Genomic DNA, 25,605 nt, shown 5'->3' with positions numbered 1-25,605 from the left:
TATGAACTTATAAAAATATTGTTCATTAATATGTTGAATTGACATAAAGAATTGAAATTTTGATTTCAATAAATTGGATAGTTCATTTGTCGTTTTTCACAATTAAATTATTAACCTTTAAATAAGTAAAATTTATTTACATTTCATAAATAAAAAAAATTAAAATTCATATGTTATACATGTTTCCAATAATTATTTAAAAAAATTAATAAAAAAATACACCAGAAACAAATTCTAAACGTTTACAAAAGTTTACAAAAGTTACAAAAATTTGAAAAAAAGTCTATGAATATGTTTTATAATTCCATCAGATCTATAAAGTCGATCAAAATCCATCCACTCCACAAAAATCCACCTTTAAAACCAAAATCATTAAAAATCATTAAAAATTTAGATGAATACACCCTATTAGATTTTAAAGTTGGTTTTTTAAATTTCGAAGTTACCATCAAGGGTTAAAATGATAATAAAAATAGAAATAAAGGAGCAGGAATAAATTTGTACTTGGTCCTTTTACTTCAAACAACACTGTATTTCTAAGGTCCATTTTGTTCCAGCAAACCTTTTATATTCCAATCCAAACCTAAAAACACAGAAGATAACCGGGGGAAAATGGCGTCGGATTCGGAGCTGATAGTCCGGATGCGAGAGTTCCTCAGCACGTCGGACCTGGACACGACCACCACAGCTATAGTGCGCCGGCGGCTCGAGGAAGATTTCGGCATCGATTTGTCTGATAGAAAGGCGTTTATCAGAGAACAGGTCGATATCTACCTTCAAAGCCAATTCAAAAATGCTGTTGATAATGAAGACGAAAGTAACGGCGAAGGAGATATTGCTGAATGCGTTGGAGAGGTAATGGAAGAAGAAGGGGATGTGGAGGAGGAGGAGGAGGTTGATGAAGAAGAACAATCATCAAATGCAGCCGCAACGGGAAAATCCTCTTCCAAAAAACGGTTAGTATCAATTCTTTATTTTTTGATATTTCCTGCATGTTTAATTTATGCAGTTGAATCGGACTGCTGTTAGTTTGGGGTTTCTGCTGTTTTCCTTTGTTTTTCGTATATTCGGCGTAATTACTTGATTTTCTGATAACGATAATGCTATTCCTGCAAATGCTTGGGCGTGGTTACGTGCAACTTTTCTTGTTTATCCACTTGGAAAATTAGGAATTCAATCGAGTTTTCGTTTCTCTGGAGCGTAATTATTTAAGTCAAATACATGATTGGAGATTTGTGCTTTTTATTGATTTATTCGGCTGAAGATTGGAGATTAATTCGTTAAATTTTACGATTACGCATATAAACGTGGGAACTTTTTGCGTTCTTGCGAATTTGGAGAAGGGGTTGATTATTATTTTTTTAAAAATAATTATACCCATTTATTCTCACTAATAATTGGTTGGTAGGCTCGCATTGTTTGCTGGGTGCAGCAATGTGGGGCAAGTCAGCAATTAGCTAAGAAGTGGAAAGTGTCAAGACATAATATATATTTGTGATTTAGTTCCAAGTTAATGCAAATAAATAGCTACCTCTGAAGTATGATGTTCAATCAGCTAAATTGAAGTTTATCATTCAGTGGCAGTTCATTGCCTTAAAATTTGATTTATCAAGTCTTCATCTATGCACTTGTGTATGTATATCTGTCATTTTAGAGGTAGCAAATAGTTTCTCTTTTGAAATGACATTATTTACATCTTGGTTGGTGTAGAAAGAAGGAGGTGAAGAAAAGAGGTGGCGGGTTTGCCAAATTATGTAAGCTTTCACCAGAACTAGAGAAATTTACTGGAGTACCTGAATTGGCTCGGACTGAGGTTTTTCATCTGTGTTTCATGATTTATTCGTTGTGTATTTTAATAAATTTGATATATTGATCAAAATGTCTTTGTTTTGTAAAAAGGTTGTGAAGCAATTGTGGAGCTATATTAGAGAAAATAACTTGCAAGACCCAACCAATCGGCGGAATATCATATGTGATGATACACTGCGCAACCTTTTTGCCGTAGATTCCATAGATATGTTTCAAATGAATAAGGCACTGACAAAACACATATGGCAATTAGATACTAGCGGTGGTATGTTGTCTATCCTCACTTTCTTAATATTAACTCTTGATAGTAGTTGTTTTGCCTACCTGTTCCTTTCTTTGTATTTACAAATTCTGTTGGAGAAATAATTATTCATTTGTGCAATAAATAGGGAACCGGTATTTCTGATTTGAAAAAAATTGCTTATCGGGAGAGGAAAAAGCAGTAAATGAAAGAGGATAATGGTGTGAATGATCTTATAAGCTGATTATTGGAATTACATGTATTATGTATAATCAAAATATTGTAATGCATTAGTTTCGGAGAGAAACTGAAGTTTCTGTTCAGCATTTGACCAATGATGCCAATATTACTGTCTAGACTCTAGCCCATTGAAGGAAAGGAACCACTGGCAAGATTTGTGCATAGGCACATGGTATAATCCTGTGAGGATGTAAGATCATGCATGGAAATACCTGTGGTTTGAGAACTGAAAGATTAATTGGTTAATGCAGATAATAAGCTTGAAACTAGATAAGTATGGCAACCTTCGTAAAATTCCTAAATGTCCTAGGCGAAATTTTTTTGTAATGATGGGCGTGTCCTCGGTAGTTTTTATTGAACGGTTGAACCTCGGACAAAATCTGTCTATTGTTAGTTATAGCCGGAAAAGATTTCATACAAACACTTCATGATGGTTTTATTGACCTTTAGGGTTCTTATGGTGTGGCATCGCATTTATGTTGACAATAGTTATGCTAATTGTAGATGAGCTAATGATGTGGGCTATTTTCATTCAATCAACTTATTTAATTTTGTGCCTTTACAATCTGGCAGTTGCAGTTATTTCTGCTCCAAAGGACAAACCTCGGAAGCAAGAGAGAGATAAAGGTTGGGAATCTGTACCGAGCTCTTATAATGCTGTGTTATTCTTTAACAGCTGATTTCCTTCCGAGGTGATTGCTCATATCTTTTGACCTGCTTGAACTGGTGATAAAGTTGAAATAGGTTCGAGAGAGAGGGCCAGTTATTGTGGCTTGGTACTTGTATAACTCTTGGAAAAGAACTTCTTTTTGGCAAATAGCAGGACAAGGTTCTGGAAATAGGGGTTAGTGTGAAGTTGTTGTTCTTTCACCTAACATGAGATTTTAGGGAAAAAGGAAGGAAATATTAAAATATCCAGAGGAAGGAAGGGAATTAATGTTTATTCCTGCATGTTCCTGCTCTTTTTCTATGTTGTTAAATGCAGAGATGCCTGCTACTCTTGGAGCATGCTTAGGCTTTGCTTGATTAATCATGCAATTTTTTTCTTATGTTATGAACTCTGAAATTACTTTCTATTTTGTCTTTTTTAGATCAAGATGAACTGCAAAGAAAAGAAAAGCGGCAGAGGGGGGGAAATTCTGCTTTTCTAGCTCCCCTGAAACTTTCTGACGCTTTAATGAAGTTCCTTGGCACTGGAGAAGGCGAACTACCCCGTTCTGATGTCATTAAGAGGATTTGGGATTATATCAAGCAAAACAACTTACAGGTATGAGATTCAGCAGAACCATACACATTTAATTTGCTTATCAGGTTCTTTTATGATCTGTATTATTTATGATGTAGAATCTACTTTGGAATACGGAATTATATCATATATTGCTACAATCGATATGTTTTTTCTTTTGTTTTTTTAACCTATAGATGGATCTATGACACTTGGAACACTTGTCTTTTGATTTATCTACTTGTTTTCATCGTTTCATATCTCTTCATGCCTATTATCTGTGGAAACTGAAAGCACTAATTTAACCTTACAAAAGTGGAAAATTTTGTTTGTCCTTCCCCCAAGTTGCTACTAAACACGAGTTCACAATTTTTTTGTTCAAGCACATGCTGAATCATCTCATAAAGCAAGTGCTACTGACACAAATGAGAATCCCTCAATTTTCATTTTGTACGCTCTGTTTCTCTTATTTTTCTCAAATGTTGCTCATACCATTTTTCTTTTTCCGAAGGACCCATCGGACAGAAGGCAAATATTATGCGATGAAAAGCTGAAAGAACTGTTTGACGTTGACACCTTCCGAGGATTTTCTGTTGCAAAATTACTCACAGCCCATTTCATCAAATCACAACCGTGAGTTACTCAACAGTTGCCTTTCCTAAACCCTTGGTAAATCACAAAGTTTAGTATGGTTACACTAGCGTACACGATCTTTGGTTGCCTCCATCTTTTTTTGATAGCATAACTGGTTTATTTTACCAGAAAAAGGAAATTTGTTAATCTCTTCAACCCTCTGACATGCCGTCATGTAACTCTTGCTAATTCACCAAGCTTATGACAAACTGTATCCGAGGTAGATCTGAACTATTCTAATTGCCATTCCATGTTTCTTCTGGAATCAGAGAAGAGTTGAAAAACATAGAAAACAATCGACACAGTTGCAGTGGTAGTTACTACTCATGCTTTGATAGAATATATGACTTCTGCCCCATATTTTCATGTAATATCATCTTTCAGGATCCGTACATTTTCTTCAAGCAAAGTATATCAAATCTTCTTTTTTGCTTCGAGCACGATGGAGAAATTCCCTGTTCCTTGATTTATTCCTTTATTTTTATTACTTGCAATCAATCTTATGGTTGAAATTATTTCATAGTTCGGCTGCATATATCTGTTATGTGGATATTTGTGGCATATTTTTCAAGAGACAAGGACTAATTATCCATTCGGGGTAGCAGAAGAGGTATGACGATATGATTGGTAAGTCTTGGTTCCTGGAGAAGGTAATTATAGTTCTTGAAATCTGGAAATATGGTTTATGATTCTTTTGTCGACCAAAGGCCATCGATTTTTAGTGCCGCGAGCGGAAATAGTTTGCTGAAATCAAATGTAATTGTGGAATCTCATCCTTTAATTTGATAAACTTTTGAAGCTCTTCACATTCCACTTGTTAATGAATCACCGTATCAGGGCATCGAGTTCTTTTGGTTTGAAGTATATCGAGCTATGGCTGATTTAAAACCCAAAAATATTAACATTAAATTTCAAATACTTACAATTTCAAGAATATGACTCATGTTCGTCTCATGGAATTTAAAAAGAGTTATGAGATATGTAATGGTTATCTCATCAGAATGACAAAATAATTGAAATCCTTTAGACATTAGTAATTTTTACTTTTAATACAATGTCTCTAATCATATTTGTCGTGGAAAAAGACTACAAATGAAAAATAGAGACAAAAACTTGTGTGAGACGGTCTCACGGGTAGTATTTGTGAGACGAATTTCTTATTTGGGTCATTCATGAAAAAGTATTGTTTTTTTATGTTAAGAGTACTACTTTTTATTGTGAATATGGATATGGTTGATCCGTCTTACAGATTAGTATCCGTGAGACGGTCTCACATGAGAATCACTCTTATTATTAATGCTCTCTAGGCCAATTTACGGGCAATTTCCGAATTTTTTTTCTGCCAACTCAGAACATTGAAGCGACTATATGTATGCATATTGCACGTGTACGTTTAAGGATATTGTAATTATTATATGTTATTACAATCTATTTTTACTATCTAATACTATTTTTAAAAATCTCACGAGAATGCGACGACTTGTGTTTGAAATTAGTCAAAAAAATGCAAATCAATTAGTAAATTTGTGTAACTTTTAAAAGATGTTCTTGCATTACCATTATTTTCTTTACAACTAGAGTATCTATTTTTACCGAGTATAATATTTTAATTGCACATGCTTTATAAAAAATATATTAGGTAATTCATAATTTTATATGTATTTTATTTGAAATATTTCGAGATTCTTGATTTTTTTTTAATTCATAAAACTGACAATAAACTTCATAGTAACATAACCTAAAATTCCCTAAAAAAACATACCCAAAAAGGGTAGTGGAATTTAATACGATTTAGCATAACAAAACAAATGTAGTAAATTATTATATAAACTCGATAATTTGTTATTATTTCTCTTTCCGAATTCTTATTTTGGTTAAAAACTTTATCTCATACCTCATTATTTTTTATTAACATATCCACCACTTAGTTCGAAGAACGAGAATTTTTAAGAATGAATAAATCTGATTCTCTCTAAAAATTTCCTCAATATCCAATGAATCATCAATCATGAATGAGAATGAAAATATTGAAATCCAAGAATAAATGCTATAATCCCATTCAACAAAGTGAGGATAAAACGAGCATAATCCCTAATAAAGTTTTCTTCTTTGAATGGCCTATAGTGATTATCTTGGGAAATTGATTACATATAAAGTAGTAATTGGTTAGAGGTGAATCTCGAAATTACATGGAATCTCTTCCCTTTAATCCAAACAAAGATTATACCAATCCTGCGAATCAGGGGCAAAATAGACAAACACATTAAATAATATTCAACGCTTATCGAATCAGATTACTCATGAAATTTCAAACTTTTTCATCATGATAATATTTCATTCCGCAATGTTTTGTACATAAACGAATTCCATATATATAGTATGTCTCTTGTGATACGCTCTCACGAATTTTTATCTGTGAGCCGGGTCAATCATACAGATATTCACAATAAAAATAATACATTTTCATGGATGACCTAAATAAGAGATCCGTCTCACAAAATACGACCGTGAGACCGTCTCACACAAGTTTTTGCCATATATATGTGTGTGTCTCAAATTTGAAGTGAAAATACTATTTGGAAATATACATTTATATTATTTTAGAAACTGTTTCCATACAATTTACAACTGTTTTTTATATCATAAAAAAATATTTTAAATAATTTAAAAATCTAATCAAGAAAATCCTTCAAAATGGAGAAAAATCATTTAAATTTCATATCCCATTACAAAAATTTCACCAATTTATGCGGCCACCAGAATATGAAACTCACAACACAAAACCTAAGGAATCTTTTGATTCTAAGAATCCCAAATTCTTTTTCCTTTTTTGCCCCTAATTTACATTTAACACTTTACACCCTACTTGCTCCACACATCTATATAAATGGGAGAAACCCCAAACTCTCCATGCACACAAAGCACCAGAAAAACCATTAGAAAGAGAGTACATACAGAAACATAAAGATTTTGTCAACATATAAATCCTTTGTTTTTTAAGATTAAAAATGGCTAAGATTTACAAAGAATTTAATGAAGAGCTGGGATGGATTTATGTTCCGAAAAGCATAGCACAGATTCTCATAGACGTTTCAACAATCGATGATGTTTCGAGGAAAGTAAAGATCCTAGAATTTCATGTGCAAGCATTGGAGGAAGAAATAAGGCGTATTGACAGCTTCAAGCGTCAGCTTCCTCATTGTATACACTTCTTAGAAGATGGTCAGTTTACAAAAATTTAGTGCCCTCGGTTGCCTTCTAGTGTCCATGATCTTTTTTATTTTTTTTTGCTTTGCAATATAAAAATCCTATGAATTTGGTTATATTTATTAATGATTTTGTGTGGTTATTAAGCTTTTCTGAAATATAATTTGGTTATATTTATTAATGAATTTGGTTATATTTATTAAGCTTTTTGAATGGTGATTTGCAGCAAGTGAGATAATAAAACAGGAGATACTGAGGTGGAATAAAAATGAAACATGCCCGATTGTAGAAGAATTCATGCCACTGAAAACTGGCATGGAAGGATCTTCAGGGTTAAAGGAGTCGAATGATGTTGGGGAGAAGAAGGAATGGATGAGTACATTTCAGCTCTGGACCGCTCCTGTTCAGTGTGACAATGTTTTGCACCAAAAATCTGTGAGTTTGTTTCATTATTTCCAGTACACAATATGAATGATTCAATCCATTAATTTCATGAATTTTTAAAATAAATTTATATTTTTAGATAGATAAAAATACAATAATGGTACTCTATGTTGACCAATTTTGGGGTTAATTAGTCGTCAAATTAGTAAAATTTGATATTAGTCCTGTAAGCATGTTCCTCTTTTTTCTTTTGATTCCATTATCATGTTGGGAGTGCTAACTTCGACTAAATAAGAATAAAAAGAAAAACTAAATTACAAGACCAAGACTTAATTTTGAATATTTAAAAGATGATCAAGTCCCAAAACAGACGAATTTAGAGAATGAATTTGGCTATTTTTTTTTTAAACATCAAATATAAAATTTATTTTTTTGGTAAGATTTGAAATGACAACAAATGCTACACACTTCTGGTACCCACAATAACTCGATAATTTTTTTTTTTTTTTGAATAAATTGATGAATAATTGGATATTCATCCGTCCTACTTATGGTTAGTGTACAGTACCGTACCGTATCGAAATCCTATACCATATATCGTACCGAAAATTTCGGTATAAGAAAATTCATACTGATATCGTACCGAAAATTTCGATAAATATAACTAGCATACCGATATCTTACCGAAATTTTTGGTTAAAATTTTACGAGTTTATTTTTTTAAAATATTATATATCTTAAAAAAAATTATATTTTTTCGGTATATCGTATATACCGAAATTTTCAAATTACATACCGATTTTACGAGTTTATTTTTTTAAAATATTATATATCTTAAAAAAATTATATTTTTTCGGTATTTCGTATATACCGAAATTTTCAAATTACATACCGTTATCGTATCGAAAATTCAGAATTCTTACCGTACCGTACCAAAATCTTCAGTATACCGAAAATTCGGTAAATTCGGCATTTTTTCGGTACGATAATCTCGATATACTGAAAATTCGATATTTTTTCCCACCCCTAGTCCTACTCACCAAATCATAAAAATCGATTGTTTCGAGAAAAAAATATAAACTAAATCCGAAACCTTTTTGTTTTGCAATGGTTTGTAATCAAAGTTTACTCAAATATTTTAATCCCTAAAATAATTAGGCGTGATGTTTATGTATTTATTACTACTCTCCAAAAATGTGTTTCCAATAATTACACCCATTTATGGCTCATTATAATTGAACTTGTGATTTGGATTTTTATATTAATTGTGGGATTGAGAATAACTATAAATAAAAGTAACTATGTCATTTAAATCTTTTAAACAATTTGACCGTACGTCCAAGCGATATATTTCGACTTTACATTTTATATGATCCAATTTTGACATTCTTTTACATTACACATCCAATTAAAATTTCATATTTAATTGGAAATATTGTCATTAAGTTTTACTTTAAATAATTATAAGATCAAGTTTTTTTTTTTAATCATGATTTCGTTTTCGAGAGTTTCTGTCTAGTTATATGTACATATGATCCCTTAAATACCTACCTGTAATTTTTTTTTGCAGAGTTTTCAAGGAGATCAAGCAAGTGGCAGTGGGGGGAAGTTTAAGCACAAGGCAGAGGCATCTATGCCTTTTAAGAAATCTACACTGAAAAACAAAGGGGTTGATCTAGTTTCTTCCTCAGCTGCTGATCAGTCTGAGGTGGAACTGATTGATTTGAATGTAACAGGGAAGAATCCACAACTACAGGAACCGTACCCACAGCCGGCGCCGAAGAAGCAGAGACGCTGCTGGTCTCCGGACTTGCACGATCAGTTTGTTAATGCACTACAACAGCTTGGAGGAGTAGATTGTATGGAGACATAATCCTTCTAATTTATTTATCATGTCATTTCGTTTGTAGTTTGAAAATTTTAATTTTGCTTTTTCATATTTCTTTCAAGTTAGTTTCTTCATTTGCAAAGATATTGAAGATTGATTTAAAAACGAAATAGGTATATTGACTTGAAATCATTTATTTGTTCATTTTACAGCGGCAACACCGAAGCAGATTAGGGTAATGATGAATGTTGAAGGCCTAACCAATGATGAAGTCAAAAGCCATTTGCAGGTAACCCTAAAAAACTATTATTAGATTGAAGGAATTCGAATAATTCACCATAAAAGTTATATATATATATATCCATATTTTATTTTATTTTTTATAAATTTTATTATCATTGGCTTCGTGCATATATTTGAATCTATAAGATCAATTATTTTCTGGTCATATATATATATATATGTGACAACGTTTTACATTTCTTCTTTTCCAGAAATATAGGCTTCACCATCGAAAGCTTCCATCTTTGGCCCAACAACTGAGTCACTCGTGGCTGGTACGAGACAACCAACGTGGTGGTGCGGCACTGGTGCCAGTGGTTGCAAACTCCGGCAACTCACAAAGCCCTAATATGCATATATAGAGCTGGAGGATCGGTTTCGAGGGGTTGCATGTAGTTTTGATCTGAACCATTCTAATTGCCAATTGCCATTCAATATTTCTTCTGGAATTAGAAAAGACTTGAATAACAGAGAAAAAATCGACACAGTTTGTAGTCACTAGTCATGCTTTGATAGAATATATGACTTCTGCTCCACATTTTCATGTAATATCATCTTTCAGGATCTGTACATTTACTTCAAGCGAAGTAAATCAAATCTTCTTTTTGTTTAGGTCCTTAGTTTGTCACCTTTATTTTTAGTAGTACCGCGAGGCTGCAATCTACTACACGGTTAAAATTATTTCGTTGTTCGCCTGCATATATCCTGTTACGTGGCTTATTTTTCAACAGACAAGAACTGATTATCCATTTTTCTAAAAAAATATAACATGAAATTTAAGTTCCTTTTAACATCAGGAATATGGTTATCCTGTTCATTTTAGTCCATTCTAGCCCATATTACTATGGCAACTGCACTGGGTGTAGATCACCCCGATATAGCATAGAATTTACCGTAATGAATAGATTTGTTTATAATTATGTTCCATTAGTACTGTTTTATCAATCTAATTATGCATCTGAATAATCCTTCATATTGGATAAGAACAAAAATTTTATACACGTAGATCAAGGGTTTGATGCTGCTACTTTAAGCTTGAATATATAAAGTGGAATAATCCGAAAAGGGAACCTCGATTTGCCTAACATATTTTTTATCGAATTAACTTTTGAACACGGAGGAGTGAGAATCAGTTTCTAACCCAACACTCTATCAAAGAACTATTCAGAGTATGACCGTTCAACTCTAAGCAGGTGTAAATTTTGAATGAAAGCTTTTCTTATTTATAGAAGAGTGGTAAAAATCTTACAATAATTCGATTGATATCCCTCCCTAATTCGGAGATACTACTTCCATAATTTCGAGATAATCCTTTCATAAATATTAAGATACTTCTTTGTTGAGAAAAACTGTCTTGTATGTAATATTTCCTTCTAATTAGATGGATATCCAGCCTTAATTTATCGCGTATCCTGAACTGAATTTCGAATTCCATGTATTTATTGGCTTGGAATTTCAAATACCGTGTATTATTTAATATTTTCGAATTTATTATTTTTACAATAATACTCGAAAGAAATTCTTATACATGTTTATATTTAAACAAATAATTACACGTCCAAAAATCTAGGTTCTCACATAAGCAGATTAGGAACTGATGAATGTTAAAGTCATAACCAATGATGAAGTCAAAAGCCATTTGCAGGTATCCTTAAAAATACTATTGGAATGAAGGAAATAGAATAATTTACTATAAAAATTTCATATATTCATAGTTTATTTTTTTATAAATTTATTTATTATTGGTCCCTAATGTTTCTTGCATATCTTTTGATCCTATATGATCAATTCGTTTTCTGGTCATAAAATTTCTTTGTTTGTTCAGAAATACAGGCTTCACTTTCGAAAGCTTAAATCTTCACTGAGTCACTCGTGGCTGGCACGAAACAACCAACGTGGTGGTGTGGTACTGGTGCCGGTGGTTGCAAACTCCAACAACTCACAAAGCCCTAATTTGCATGTGGCTGGAGGATCGGTTCCGACTGGTTGGAACAATGCTGGTCTAAGTGTGGAAAGAGCAGATGAAGAGAAATCTGAGGATCCGAGCAAGAATGTGCGATTTGGAAAGGATCATGGAAAAGGTCCATAGGTTCTTCGATCACCTAGGAATTCGGTCCACGGTGCATTTTTAGGTTCAGGATTCAGTTCTTCAGATTAATGGAAAACTGATAGGGAGCATATTCGAGGTAGCTAGCTAGCTCCTCAAGAATATAAGAACAAGATAGAGTTTAGAGAGAAATTCTCATTATGATTACCATTTACTGAATGAATACCATTGCAAGTCTTTTTCATCTTTAATTTGCATATGTATAATTAATATATATGCATGGAAGGTAATTTTATAATAAATTTGAAAATTATTTAATTTGAATAATTAATGCAACGGAATAATTTCTTCTTAAACATCCAATCACCCAAATTTAATTATCATTATATTATTAAATTTATAAATAGATGTCTAATTCTTTATTTTATTTTAATATTTATTTATTTTTAAGAAATACAAATAATTAATTAATGGTTTAATTTAATGAATAAATAATATAATAGTCTCGTGATATTTTTTTTATTAATTTTAAAAAAATTGTTATATTTATTTATTTATTATTATATTAAAATTTTTCCATTATATCTTTAAAGAATTTTACTTTTTCCACATATGATTTTAATTGTCATGCCTAGCCACCGCGAGAGAGGTCTTATTTTATTTTATTGGACTTTTTCCTGCGTGATTATTTATGTATGATGTCTTGGTTTCAAGATCGGAATAATTTAAGATAGTGATCATGTTATTATCAATCGAATGAGTGTCGCATGTGAAGACATGCTTTATATGGAAACTTATTAATAAATCGCACGTGTGTCGCACATGAAAACATGCTATATGTGGAAACTAGAAGGTGACATCAATCGAGAAATTTAACATTAAAAGATTTCAGATCTTTCAAACAAATCTACCTAAATTGTTTTTAAAATTTCCTTTTAAATAAAAGTGAAAAGTGGGGACAAATTATTATTAATCCTATCTATGCCAATTTAAGGGGGCAATTTTTCGAATTTTTTTCTGCCAGCTCAGAACATTGAAGCGACCATATGACAGCAAATTATCGACATCCAATTAAAATTTCATATCTAATTAGAAATATTGTTATTAAGTTTTACTTTAAATAATTATCTGATCATTTTTTTAATGATTTCGAGAGTTTCGATCCAGTTATATGTACTTATGATTCCATATACCAACCTGTTATTTTTTTTTTTGTAGAGTTGTCAAGGAGATCAATCCAATGGCAGTGGAGGGGAATTTAAGCACAAGGGAGAGGCATCTAAACAAAGGGGTTGATCCGGTTTCTTCCTCAGCTGCTGATGATCAGTCTGAGGTGGAACCGTGGAACTGATTGATTTGAATGTAACATGGGAGAATCCACAACTACAGGAACCGTACCCACAGCCGGCGAAGAAGCAGAGACGCTGCTGGTCTCCGGAGTTGCACGAGCAGTTTTCTGCTGAACCTTTCCATTTTCTGAATTATTGATGCTGATCACGAGTTTGTTTCAAGACTCCAATAATTTATAGTACAATGGACTGTTTTATATTATTCTGAATGGTTGTGTTAATATTATTTATGTTGGGTGCACGACAGTCGCACGGACTTTCTTTTTGTGCCTCACAACCGTCGCACGACACATTAATTAACCTAGTATGAATCGAATGATGATTGATATTATGGGAGAAACATGTTTTTTTATTAGCGCCGTTATGTGCAAGTGGGAGATGTTCGACTTAGTCGCACATTTGGGTTTTAACCCGTTCAAAGTAATGAAATGAGATATTCATTAGTTTGAACAGAATATCTATATGATAGATTTTTGATTAGATATCAAACAACTTATTTTTCAGAATATTTATATATGATTGTGGTTTCTCCATATGTAAATTGAAATTTTTACTTACCAAATTCTTTCAGGGAAATGATGAATGTTGAAAGCGTAACAAATGATGAAGTCAACAGCCATTTGCAGGTAACCCTAAAGAATATTTTTAGAATCGAGATATATTGTATGTATCTGCAAGTATTTTATGCCTGAATATCTGAAGTATTTATGTCTGATGTTTTGGTTTGAAGACTTCAATAATTTACAGTACCATCATACCATGAATTGTTTCATGATATATTGTATGTATCTGCATGGAGGAAATTTGTAAAATAAACCTAGTCAATTATTTTTTTTGAGAAAAAGATCACCTAAAGTGTATTTGAAATATATATATATATATATATATATATATATATATATATATATATATATATATATATATATATATATTCGAGGAGATTATTTTCTTAAAAAAAAAATAGTTGACCGATGTGTGCGCTATATATATCGGCCTCGGTGCGATTTAAAAACCTTCTGCAAGAACACCATATCGAAGATAAACACGGACCATTCAAGATGATTCTATGAAGGAAGCTGGATCCACAATCAACTTTCTGCCCTCCTCTTCTGTCATTCTCTTCCAGTGGCTCCGGCTATATGATTGGCCCGTTTGTTTTTTTTTTTTTCAGTTTTAGTGGTTCTGATCTACGTCGTATTGGTGTTTACAAATACTAAGTTTACAAATACTAAGTAAGAATAATGGCTAAAGGATTTCTATCTAAAGATAGAGAAATTTAAACAAAATAATTTAAGTGGATTTGTTTGAAAGATTTGAAATCCTTTCATGTTTAATATCTCAATCCAATGCAACCTTATAGTTTCCATATAAAGCATGTTTGTGCCATACACGTGTGACTTGCTAGTAAGTCTTTACGTGCAGTACTGCGACTTGCTAGTAATTATATAAAATAAATTATTCCCGTCTTAGCTTGAAACCAACACCTGATACATAAAAATTTATTCTCCCTAAATAAAATATCTCATACGGTTTTTTGATAAAAAAAAAATATTCGAAATTTTAATAAGAAAATTTGTAAAATGTTTCAAATGTTCATTAACGTTTTGTGTAACAAATGTTGATGGTGAGATTCACGAAACTGGTTTCATGAGTTTTTCTTGCATTAAAAAAATATTAGTATCATCAAGAAATTAAATAATTAATGTATCCATATGCCCTTAGTTTTTTATTTTTTTTAATTTATTAATACTGGTCACTATACGTGTATATATTTGATCTGTGAGATCAATTGTTTTCTTGTCGTATCAGTATTGCATTGATAAATATATTAAATATAGGAAAAACAACAATTTTAGTCGATTTTTTGAGTTTTAATTAGTAATGTAACTTTGATTTTTTTCATCTATAGCCATTAAATATACCGAATATTATTTATTTGAAATTAATATTGTTCTCTTACATGTCTCGTATATATGACGAAAATAAAACACATATTAAATATGTTAAAATATTTTTAAGCAAAAATTAAAAGTAACAACAAGTTTTTTCCTCTCATTTTGAAATTTTTGGCTGTCTTCTGTCTTATTTTTATTTAAATTATTTTAATGTGGGTAGTATAGGTTTATTCTTGCTACATGCAGATGTTATGTGAAAGACCGTCAATGCTAAATAAATAATATTCAATGGTTTATTTGTTTATGGTAAAAAAAAAGACCAAAACAAAAAAAAATCCAAATTACTAGATCAATCATATATTGATGAGTTATATTAGTAAAATTCAAAACAGACTAACTTGTACATCGATCTAAAATTATGTTTTCTCCTAAATATACTTTTTTTTCCAGAAATACATGCTTTACGTTCGAAAGCATTCATCTAAAATTATGTTTTCTCCTATATATATATATATATATATAGATATAGATGTTGCCCTTCAACTTTGATCACGTGCGGGAAACACTCACATATCAGATATAATGAATCATATCAAAATTATATGCGAGTGTCACCTCATTAGTGGGTACACAGGTGAGCACGGTTAGTGAACACTGAATATCATAACAAAACTGTATATATATATCGAAGAAATACATAATAGAGTTCTTGAATCTACGCAGATCTACATCTGAATCCCATTATAAATTAAGTTTTCTACACATATCAGGGGCAGACCCCTATTTGGGGCGCAAGAGTTAGATGCATGTAATAAGTATTATATTTGTAAGAATTTTGAGAGTCGTCATTTTTTATACTTATAAATTAGTAAGAACAAACTTCATTATACAATAACCTAAAAGCCTCATGGAATATAGTTAGAGTTATGAGACATATAATAAATATTCAACTAGCACAATGAAATAATTGTAGTAGAGTATTATATGAAACTCGATTATTTGTTATTATTTCTCTTTCCGAATTCTTATTTTGGTTAAAATTTCGTTTTATTGCTGTATACCTTGTTTTTTTTAACGTATCCGCAATTTATTTTGACGAACGAGACTTCGAAGAATGAAAAAAATCTGATTCTATCCCTTAATTTTTCCTCAATATGTCATGAATGATAATGAAAATGTTGAAATCCAAGAATAAATGTTATAATCCCATTCAACAAAGTGAGTATCAAATGAGCATAATCCCTAATTAAGTTTTCCTCTTTGAAATGTTGAAATCTAAATATTTTGTGAGATTGATTTGCTTTAATCCAAACAGAGGTTATACTAATCTTGCAAACTAGGGGCAAAATAGACAAAACCACCAAATAAATGAATTCCATATATGACATATTTTTGCAAATTTGAATTGAAATATTATTTGGGAATATAAATTTTTATTATTTCAAAAAGAGTTTTCTAACAAGTATTTGAATTTTGATGTGTCTTAATTTTAATCACAAACTCTTTTTATATACTTGAAAAAATTTATTATGAAGAATTAAAAGAAAGTATTATTAACAAATTAAAATTCCAAGTAAAAAGTCCAACCAAAATGTGAAACATAAGACACAAAACCGAAGGAATCTTTTGATTCTAAGAATCCCAAATTCTTTTTCCCTTCTTGCCCCTGATTTACATTTCACACCATCTATATAAATGGGAGAAACCCCACAACCTCCATGCACATAAAGCACAAGAGAAAAAACATTAGAAAGAGAAGAGTATACACACAAGATTTGTATCCCATATATATTCGTTTTTTGGATTAAAAATGGCCGGAATTTATAAAGAACATTATGAAGAGTTGGGATCGGTTTATGTCCCGAAAACCATAGCACAAATCCTCGTAGATGTTTCAATGAACAATGATATTTCAAGGAAAATAATGATCCTGGAATTTCATGTCCAAGCATTGGAGGAAGAAATGAGGCGAAGTTGCACCTTTATGCGTCCACTTCCTTACAGCATTCACTTCTTACAAGACGGTGCGACATATATACATATATATTTATACATACATACATATATATATATATATATATGTATATATATGTATAGAATTCTATGAATCGGGTTTTTGAAAAAAAGAACTAAATGAATTTTTTCATTTAATTCGAGAAAATTGATTTTTTTAGACAGTTAACTTATTCAATTTTGAATTTTGGTTCATTATGTTTTAAAAGTTTGGTTTTGATACACTAACTTCTAATTTTTTGTAATTTTGATCAAATTGCTAACTTTACATCTGCAAAGTCAACAATTTTCCATGTAACGTCAGCATTTTTCGATATCATGTCAGTATTTTCCGGTGTTACGTCAGCATTTTCCAATTTCACAATAACAATTTGATTAAAATAGACGAGTATTAAATGTTAGTTTACAAAAAGCAAAATATTGAAAATGTAGTGGACCATAACCTAAACTTGAACAACTTCGCGGACCAACATAAACTATTAAACAAAAGCAAAACTTTTTATTAATTTTTTTTGTTAAATTATTGGTGATTCGCAGCAATTCAGATAATGAAGCAAGAGATACAAAAGTGGAAGAAAAGGGAAACAAATCCAGTTTTTGAGGAATTAATGCCACTGAAGAGTTGCTTTGAAGGGTGTTTGGGGGCAAAAGAATCGAAGGACATCAACGACAAAATGGAAAGGATGGGTTCAGTTCAGCTATGGAACACTCCTATTCAGTATGACAATAATTTTGGCCCCAAAAATCAAGACTCTCTTTTGCACCATAAATCAGTAAGTTTATTTTATTACTTGTAGGAGAAGTGGGATGGTATACGTATCAAAAACCGTAACGAAAATAAGGTTTTTCCCCCTAAGTAGAACATAAAAAAATAAGAATTTAATTTTTTTTTCTCCTGATACCTAATCAAAAACACCGGGACCCAAATATTCGGAAGCCCGAAAGTTTGGGATCTCTTCGGGTAGGGAGATGATATCCCGTAAATTCAGTACCTTACAGGACATGGAGATGATATTATGATAAATAGAGATTGAACAACGATGTGTTCCTTCACTTTTCTAAGTTTAGGCTGAAGTGGAGAAAATGATGATAAATTCTATTTTTATTTTGTACATTAATTTAATTTTAATTATAGTATTTGTTTATGTGATTATTATTTTTTATTTGGATGAATTAGTTAATAATTTAATTTAAGCCTTAAAATCGTCATTTATGTGCTAACATATTTTAAACACGTTGCCAATTTCTATTTGAACTTCGATCTAATATTTTTTTTTATTTAAAATTACAATCTTTCAACTCAATGTATTAATAATATTATTATATTTTTTTAAAAAATATTAAAATAATCGAGTCAGTTCGAGAATCCCATTAGGTGGATATCGGTTTCTCAACCCCTCTCTCGAGATTGATCGGGATGGAAAAAATCCCGAAAACTGGGTGAAGAAAAATGTGGGTCGGGATTTTTTCAGGATGGAAAAAAGTTGGGATTCAGGAATAATCAAGATAGATCGGGATTTTCAATTTTTTTGCCGGCCCTAGAAATGACAACAAATCCTACACATTTTATGGTGACAACACAAATTAAATATAACGCGCATATGCTCCTCGCGTAATGGATTCGACAATTTTAATTAATAATAAATTGGATATTGAAAATATCGTATTCACCAAATCTTAAATTTTTTCTTTAATAATAATGAACAAAATCTTAAAATTATAAACTATGTATTCGAACGCTCGTCGCTTAATCAATTGCTATTTCAAGCATGATTTCATTCTATTTCTAGTTAGGAGTATTTATTATCATACCATTAATCATCTTCCCAATAATTACACTAATTAATAATTCATTACCATGATTTTGGAAAGAGCCCCCACACCCAATCAACGGCCAAGATTCTTTCATGGGGGGGGGGGGGGAATTTTTAAAAAATATATATATATAAGGGCCAGAAAAATTCTGGCCCACTGCCTGCAGGGGCAGGATGAAATATTCCCATGATTTTGATTATGATATCGATATAGTATTAAGTGCTCACTGCTTTATGAATAACTATAGTTGGTAACTGTACAACTCAAATTTATTTAACATGAAAATTATATGTTTGGTCTTGTAACTTGCATTTTTTTCATTTTTGTTCATGTTATATGTCAATCCACTATATTAGTCCACTAATTTGCTAATTTTCTCTTATTTTTACAGAATTATGAAGGATTTCAAGCTAGTGGAAGTGGAGGAAATTTCAATCACAAGGCCGGGGCGTTTATGCCATATAAAAATCCCACCATGGAAAACAAAGGAGTCGTTCCTGCAGTTTCATCCTCGGCTGCTGAGTTTGAGGTAGCACCAATCGATTTAAATGTGAAAAGGAAGCATCCAAAACAGCGGAAACCATACACAGGGGCAGAAAAATTCTGGCCCACTGCCTGCAGGGGCAGGATGAAATATTCCCATGATTTTGATTATGATATCGATATAGTATTAAGTGCTCACTGCTTTATGAATAACTATAGTTGGTAACTGTACAACTCAAATTTATTTAACATGAAAATTATATGTTTGGTCTTGTAACTTGCATTTTTTTCATTTTTGTTCATGTTATATGTCAATCCACTATATTAGTCCACTAATTTGCTAATTTTCTCTTATTTTTACAGAATTATGAAGGATTTCAAGCTAGTGGAAGTGGAGGAAATTTCAATCACAAGGCCGGGGCGTTTATGCCATATAAAAATCCCACCATGGAAAACAAAGGAGTCGTTCCTGCAGTTTCATCCTCGGCTGCTGAGTTTGAGGTAGCACCAATCGATTTAAATGTGAAAAGGAAGCATCCAAAACAGCGGAAACCATACACAGAAGAGCCAACGCAGAAGAAAAAAAGACGTTGTTGGTCTCCTGAGTTGCATAAGCAGTTTGTTGATTCACTGCAACAGCTTGGAGGAGTCGAGTGTAAGAAAAATAATCCTTTATACTAATTTATTTATTTATTATGATAGTTTTTTATTTGAAATATAATTAGGGTTTTCTAATGATAAATATATTTTTAAGTAAAAGTTTGCTGGTGGTATTGAAGCTAATTTATTCATCTTCATGGTAAACAAATTTCGTTATTAATAAAGAATATTATTTTTTGAGAAGGGAAACTATATATCTATTTTTAATAAATTAAAAGGGTTCTTGACCTTTGGAATTTTTTCAGAATACTTATTTATGATGGTGGTTACTCTATATATCATGATCCCTTTCCTTTTTTCTAACTTTAATTTAGAAAACAAATAGCTAGGTATATACAGTTTAGTAATTTATTTGTTCATTTTACAGCTGCAACTCCAAAGCAAGTTAGGGAAATGATGAATGTTAAAGGACTAACCAATGATGAAGTCAAAAGTCATTTGCAGGTAACCCTAAAAAGTATTATTAGAATCAAGAAATTAGAATAATGTACCGAGAAATATCGTATGTTCCCGCTAAATTTTTTTTTTTTTTGTAAAACTATATGTCCCTAGTTTTATTTTCTGATAAATTTTGTCTATATTGATCACTGTATATATATTTGATTCTATGAGATCAATTCGTTTTGCTGGTCATACCAGTATTGTGAGAAAATATTATATTTTTTTGTTTTCAGAAGTACAGGGTTTACATCCGAAAGCTTCCATCAACAGCACGACAACCGAGTTACTCGTGGCCGATACGAGACAATGGGGAACGTGCATAGGTGATCTCTAGCCACCGCAAGAGAGGATTTCTTTTTAATCGGATATTTTCTTGTTTGAAGTATTTATGTATGATGTTTTGGTTTGAAGACTATAATAATTTACAGTAGTAATAATAACTTTATGCTATATTACATCATAATAATTAAATTTCAGACGTTGCTAGCTGTGCATGCTATTATGGTTGTTACATGTTGCCCTAATTTTGTGCTTTATCTTTATGAACTTTTTTTATGTATCTGCATGTGTGTGTAATAAAAATCTGCTGCAAGAAAGAGGAACAATAGATCTCAGGTAAACACGAACCATACAAGATGATGATCCTTTCAAGGAAGGATCAACAACCAGCTTGCATCTGCCCTCCTCTTCTGAATCTTTCTCCTTTCGCTCTGGCTATATGATTGGTCCGTTATTTTTTTTTCAATTTTAGTCTTTTTTCTACGTGACATTGACACGTTTTACAAATATATTCACAAAAAACTCAAGTGCATTTCCACAAATAAAGTTTGATATGATTAAATTCTCTTTGAACCAATTAGGTTTCCTTTTGATTGGATGATTTGAGTTATTTCAAATCATTAAATTCAAATGAGTCCGTATAGTAAAGATTTGAAATCAATCATTATCATAAAAAAAAACTAAGAATGATGGATAAAGGATTTTATATCTATAGATTCAGAAATTAAACAAACAATTTAATATATTTGTTTGGAAGATTTAACTTGAAAGATTTGTTTGAAATATTTGAAATAATTTCATGTTAAATCTTTCATATAAACATGCATGTCTTATGTGCGGAACTCGTTAGTAATATAAAATAACATAATCTCAAGTACTTTGAATTATTTCAAGTCTTGAAACCAACACGTCATACATAAAAATATATTTTCCCTAAATAATAATATAACAAACGTTTTTTTAATAAAAAATATTGAAAATTTTAAGAGTAGGTCTCTTGTGAGACGGTCTCACGAATCTTTATCTGTCAGGCATGTCAACATTACCGATATTTACAATAAAATGTAATATTTTTTAATGGATGACCCAAATAAGAGATCTGTCTCACAAAATACGATCTATGAGACCGTCTCACACAAGTTCTTGTCAAATTCATTAAACAAATATTATTAGATCAATAAATTAGAATAATGTACCATGGAATATATCACTTGTCCCTTTTGTGATAAATTTTATTAATATTGGTCACTATATGTGTATATATTTTATTCTACGAGATCAATTCGCTTGCTGGTCGTAACAGAATTGCATTGACAAAATATTTCCGAAATACAGGCTTCACATTCGAAAGCCTCAATCTTCGGCACGACAACTGAGTTAGTCGTGGCCGACACGAGACAACCATCATGGTGGTGCGCCGATGCCAGTGGTTGCAATGACATAATATCTTCCATCTTAGGCACGACAACTGAGTTACTCGCGTCCGACACGGGACAACCAACATTGTGATGCACCGATGCCAGTGGTTGCATAATTTGGGACCTCATAACGCTGGTTCAAGCGTGGGAATTAAGAGAAGAGGGTGAGAAATTCCCCATTGGTGATCTCACCTAGGAATTCTGCCGATGCAAAGTTTGAGAATTATGTATGATGTGTTGTTTCACGACTTGGAATAATTTAAAGTAATTTGGATTGTGTTATTTTATATTACTAGCTAAAAAGTCACTCGAAAACTAACTAAAAAGTCGGACGTGTGTCGCACCTGAAAACATATTTTATTTAAAAATTCCATTTACGGCATCCCTCAGTTGTCACTTCACATCTCAGAACACACCGTGAGGTTTTATTACAATGATAGATTTCGAATTTTTTACTATCTTGACTCATTAGAAATTCATGATTTGAAATGAAATAATCCAATTTAAATGAAGCTTAATAGAAATTGGTTCAAAGAAAATTGAATCAAATCCTTTATTTGTAGAAATAAATGTGAGGCCTTGGGTCGAAGAGGACGGGGGTGGTCGCCGGTGCTATGAGGTTGCACAGACAATGGGGGGCTCCTGGCAGACTTCTAAGCGGAGGGAACATGAATGAACCGATCTTACACAGGAAGGAGAGCGATTTCGAAACTGTTCAGGTATGAGACTCTGCACTTATATCAAGAAGGTGCATCTTCTTTTCGGTAGCTCATTACATAAGAACTCCAAAGTTAAGCGTGCTTGACTTGAGCCAATTCTGAGATTGGTGACCCTCTGAGAAGTTTACTAGGGTGCACCATGTGAGTGTGGACATAAGCACGCTGAAAAAACTCGTCTTGGTACAGTGAGGGCAGTTGTCGAATCTGAAGCGTTACAATAAATGGATGTGTTTTTTCGTGAGAATTTGTAAAGAAAAAAAATTATATATAAATTAACCTACGTAATAATTATTGATTAATTATATATGAATAAAATATCAATTCCAATTTATAATCTCATCAACAATATTTGTAACACTATAACGTTAACGAACATTTTATGATTATATAAAATTTTTATTAAAATTTGCAATATTTTTTATTAATTTTTTTTTAGTTTTTTATTTATTAGTGTATTTACGTTGTTTTCCATTGTATATTAAAGAATTTTTCTTTTGCACAATATAAATAAATATAATTCCTCACCACTAGCTCCTTTATATATATATTTCCACAAATATCTTTCTTCTTTATTTATATATATTTCCACAAATATCTTTCTTTTTTATTTATATATTTTCACAAATATCTTTAGCAAATATCTTTCAAAATCTTTACAATAATCCTTTTTGTGTGGACTGATGGCTACTTCTAACGCATCATTTGTTTTCAATCCCTCTATGATTAAATATTCTATATTTTAAATTTCAATCTAAATTCTTTTATACAAAACTAATAAATTAATTTTTCGTATTATTACATTTTTATTTATATTTTTAAAATCTATAAATAAAATCCTCTGGCTTTCTAAGCAAAAAACTTGTGTGAGACGGTTTCACGGATCGTATTTTGTGATATTGATCTCTTATTTGGGTCATCCATAAAAAAGTATTACGTTTTATGCTAAGAGTATTACTTTTTATTGTGAATATCGATAAGTTGACGCGTCTCACTGATAAAAATTCGCGAGACAATCTCATAAGAGACCTACTCCAAGTTCCATGGCGTGTCATTGTAGATTTCAAATTTAAAAGATGAGAGGATATTAGCTCATTACTTTTTATATAAAAAAAAATCGAAAAACACAGGTTTGTATTTTGCGTTAATTAAAAATAAGATTTAATGTACTAATTCGACTTATTTCATACTATTAATCCACTTTTGTTGAAATTACGTTAATACGACTTGATGAAATATGAAATTTTTTTCCAACAAAATTACAATTTTTTCCGAACAATGTTGTGATCTTTAGTAGTCCGATTTTATGATACCAATCAGTTTTTTTTTTAAAAAAAACTTATTTATTTAGATAAATAATATTTTTTTTATATAATTTACTCATAACAATAATATCTATTCTACTTTAAAAATACAAAAATTCACCTATTATTTCTACAAATTACATATTTAATATAATTACATTATCTTTATCCACATGTCTTATTTTGTGAGACTGATCTCTTATTTGAGTCATCAATGAAAAAATATTATTTTTTATGCTAAGAGTATTACTTTTTATTGTGAATATCGGTAGAGTTGACCCGTCTCACAGATAAAGATCCGTGAGACCGTCTCACAAAAGACCTACTCTTAGTATATATAAATGAGTGATGAAGAATTATATTTATTGAAATTATTGGGACTCAATAATTGTGAGTGTATGTATGTATATTCACAATTATTGAACACATGTCTGTATTCACAATTATTGAGTCCCAATAATTCCAATTTAGATGCGTGGCATAATAAATACATGGCCCACGCAATCAATAATGTAAGGAGATATGAGATTCAAGGTTGAGGAGAATAATTGAATGTAATTACAAAAAATATTTAACGTTGAAATTTTTTAGTTTGAGACATACATAAAATCATCATTTGTGCCTATTTTAAGAATAAATCATTTTCCCAAGTTATAATCAACAAAATCGATCCTATTGTAATTGAATGGGCTTACATAAATTGTTTCGTTCGAAGCCAAAAATACCATATTTAATCTATTAGTTCCGAAAATCGTACACCATATATATAAATGTAAATATCCAAATCCTCAAGAAAAAAAAATATCCAAAAAAAATCTAGATATTATAAGTGTTCGAGAGGCTAAGACGAATTTCCCAGCTAGGGAAAAGTCAAATGGAGAAATTGCTAAGGAAAAGTCAAGTGGAGAAATAGAGATCCAATCTATATTTTACTAATTTACGTCTTAGTCAGAATAAACACATTTGTAAGAAAAAAATAGAATAAATTTCAAAAGACGCAATTATTACTTGAATTCGAAATACACCCTAATTAAAATGAAACATTATATAAAGTATAAACATGCAAAAGTACGTAGATATGAAGTTCATGATTTAATTGTTTCTCTCAAACGACAAAAATACATTTGGATTGATCTATTTGGATATAGGGATTTCAAATCCATTAATTCTTTCAGGCAAATCAACTTGTCAAATGATTTCAAATATCAAATTGTTATTTTTGAATGATTATGGTGGACTGTAATTAAGTCCATCACAACATGTATTCATTTCAATTATCCCTTGTCCGCAGTTGAAACTTGAAATCAATACATATTAATTTCCTGAATTTGAGTGT

The 25,605-nt window shown here is 31.1% G+C and overlaps 3 protein-coding genes across 6 annotated transcripts; all 3 read left to right on the top strand.

The window, feature by feature from the left end:
* Window positions 1-503: 503 nt before the first annotated feature.
* On the top strand, window positions 504-4,898 carry LOC140806186 (uncharacterized). Of its 4 annotated transcripts, none has more exons than XM_073162696.1 (7): window positions 504-956; window positions 1,711-1,813; window positions 1,900-2,074; window positions 2,864-2,917; window positions 3,382-3,557; window positions 4,027-4,148; window positions 4,754-4,898. In XM_073162696.1, the coding sequence occupies exons 1-7, from the start codon at window positions 613-615 to the stop codon at window positions 4,770-4,772; spliced, it is 993 nt and encodes a 330-aa protein (XP_073018797.1). In that variant the 5' UTR covers window positions 504-612; the 3' UTR covers window positions 4,773-4,898. The 4 variants fall into 4 exon arrangements, with proteins under 4 accessions (XP_073018797.1, XP_073018795.1, XP_073018796.1 ...); XM_073162694.1 differs by having other exon boundaries at window positions 4,672-4,765; XM_073162695.1 differs by lacking the exon at window positions 4,754-4,898 and adding an exon at window positions 4,278-4,582.
* Window positions 4,899-7,156: 2,258 nt separating this feature from the next.
* Window positions 7,157-11,938, top strand: LOC140805641 (myb family transcription factor EFM-like). The gene is made up of 5 exons (XM_073161900.1): window positions 7,157-7,370; window positions 7,582-7,790; window positions 9,310-9,598; window positions 9,780-9,856; window positions 11,675-11,938. The coding sequence occupies exons 1-5, from the start codon at window positions 7,157-7,159 to the stop codon at window positions 11,936-11,938; spliced, it is 1,053 nt and encodes a 350-aa protein (XP_073018001.1).
* A 5,012-nt stretch (window positions 11,939-16,950) lies between these two features.
* LOC140805640 (transcription factor HHO2-like) lies at window positions 16,951-20,875 on the top strand. Its single transcript, XM_073161899.1, has 6 exons — window positions 16,951-17,164; window positions 17,691-17,926; window positions 19,360-19,497; window positions 19,815-20,106; window positions 20,479-20,555; window positions 20,786-20,875. The coding sequence occupies exons 1-6, from the start codon at window positions 16,951-16,953 to the stop codon at window positions 20,873-20,875; spliced, it is 1,047 nt and encodes a 348-aa protein (XP_073018000.1).
* The last annotated feature ends 4,730 nt before the right edge of the window (window positions 20,876-25,605 follow it).

This window comes from Primulina eburnea, chromosome 11, assembly GCF_022965805.1.
Source record: "Primulina eburnea isolate SZY01 chromosome 11, ASM2296580v1, whole genome shotgun sequence".
NCBI classification, from domain to species: Eukaryota; Viridiplantae; Streptophyta; class Magnoliopsida; order Lamiales; family Gesneriaceae; genus Primulina; species Primulina eburnea.
Note: the sequence above shows the minus strand (reverse complement) of the source record. Positions and strands in the feature narration are given on the sequence as shown.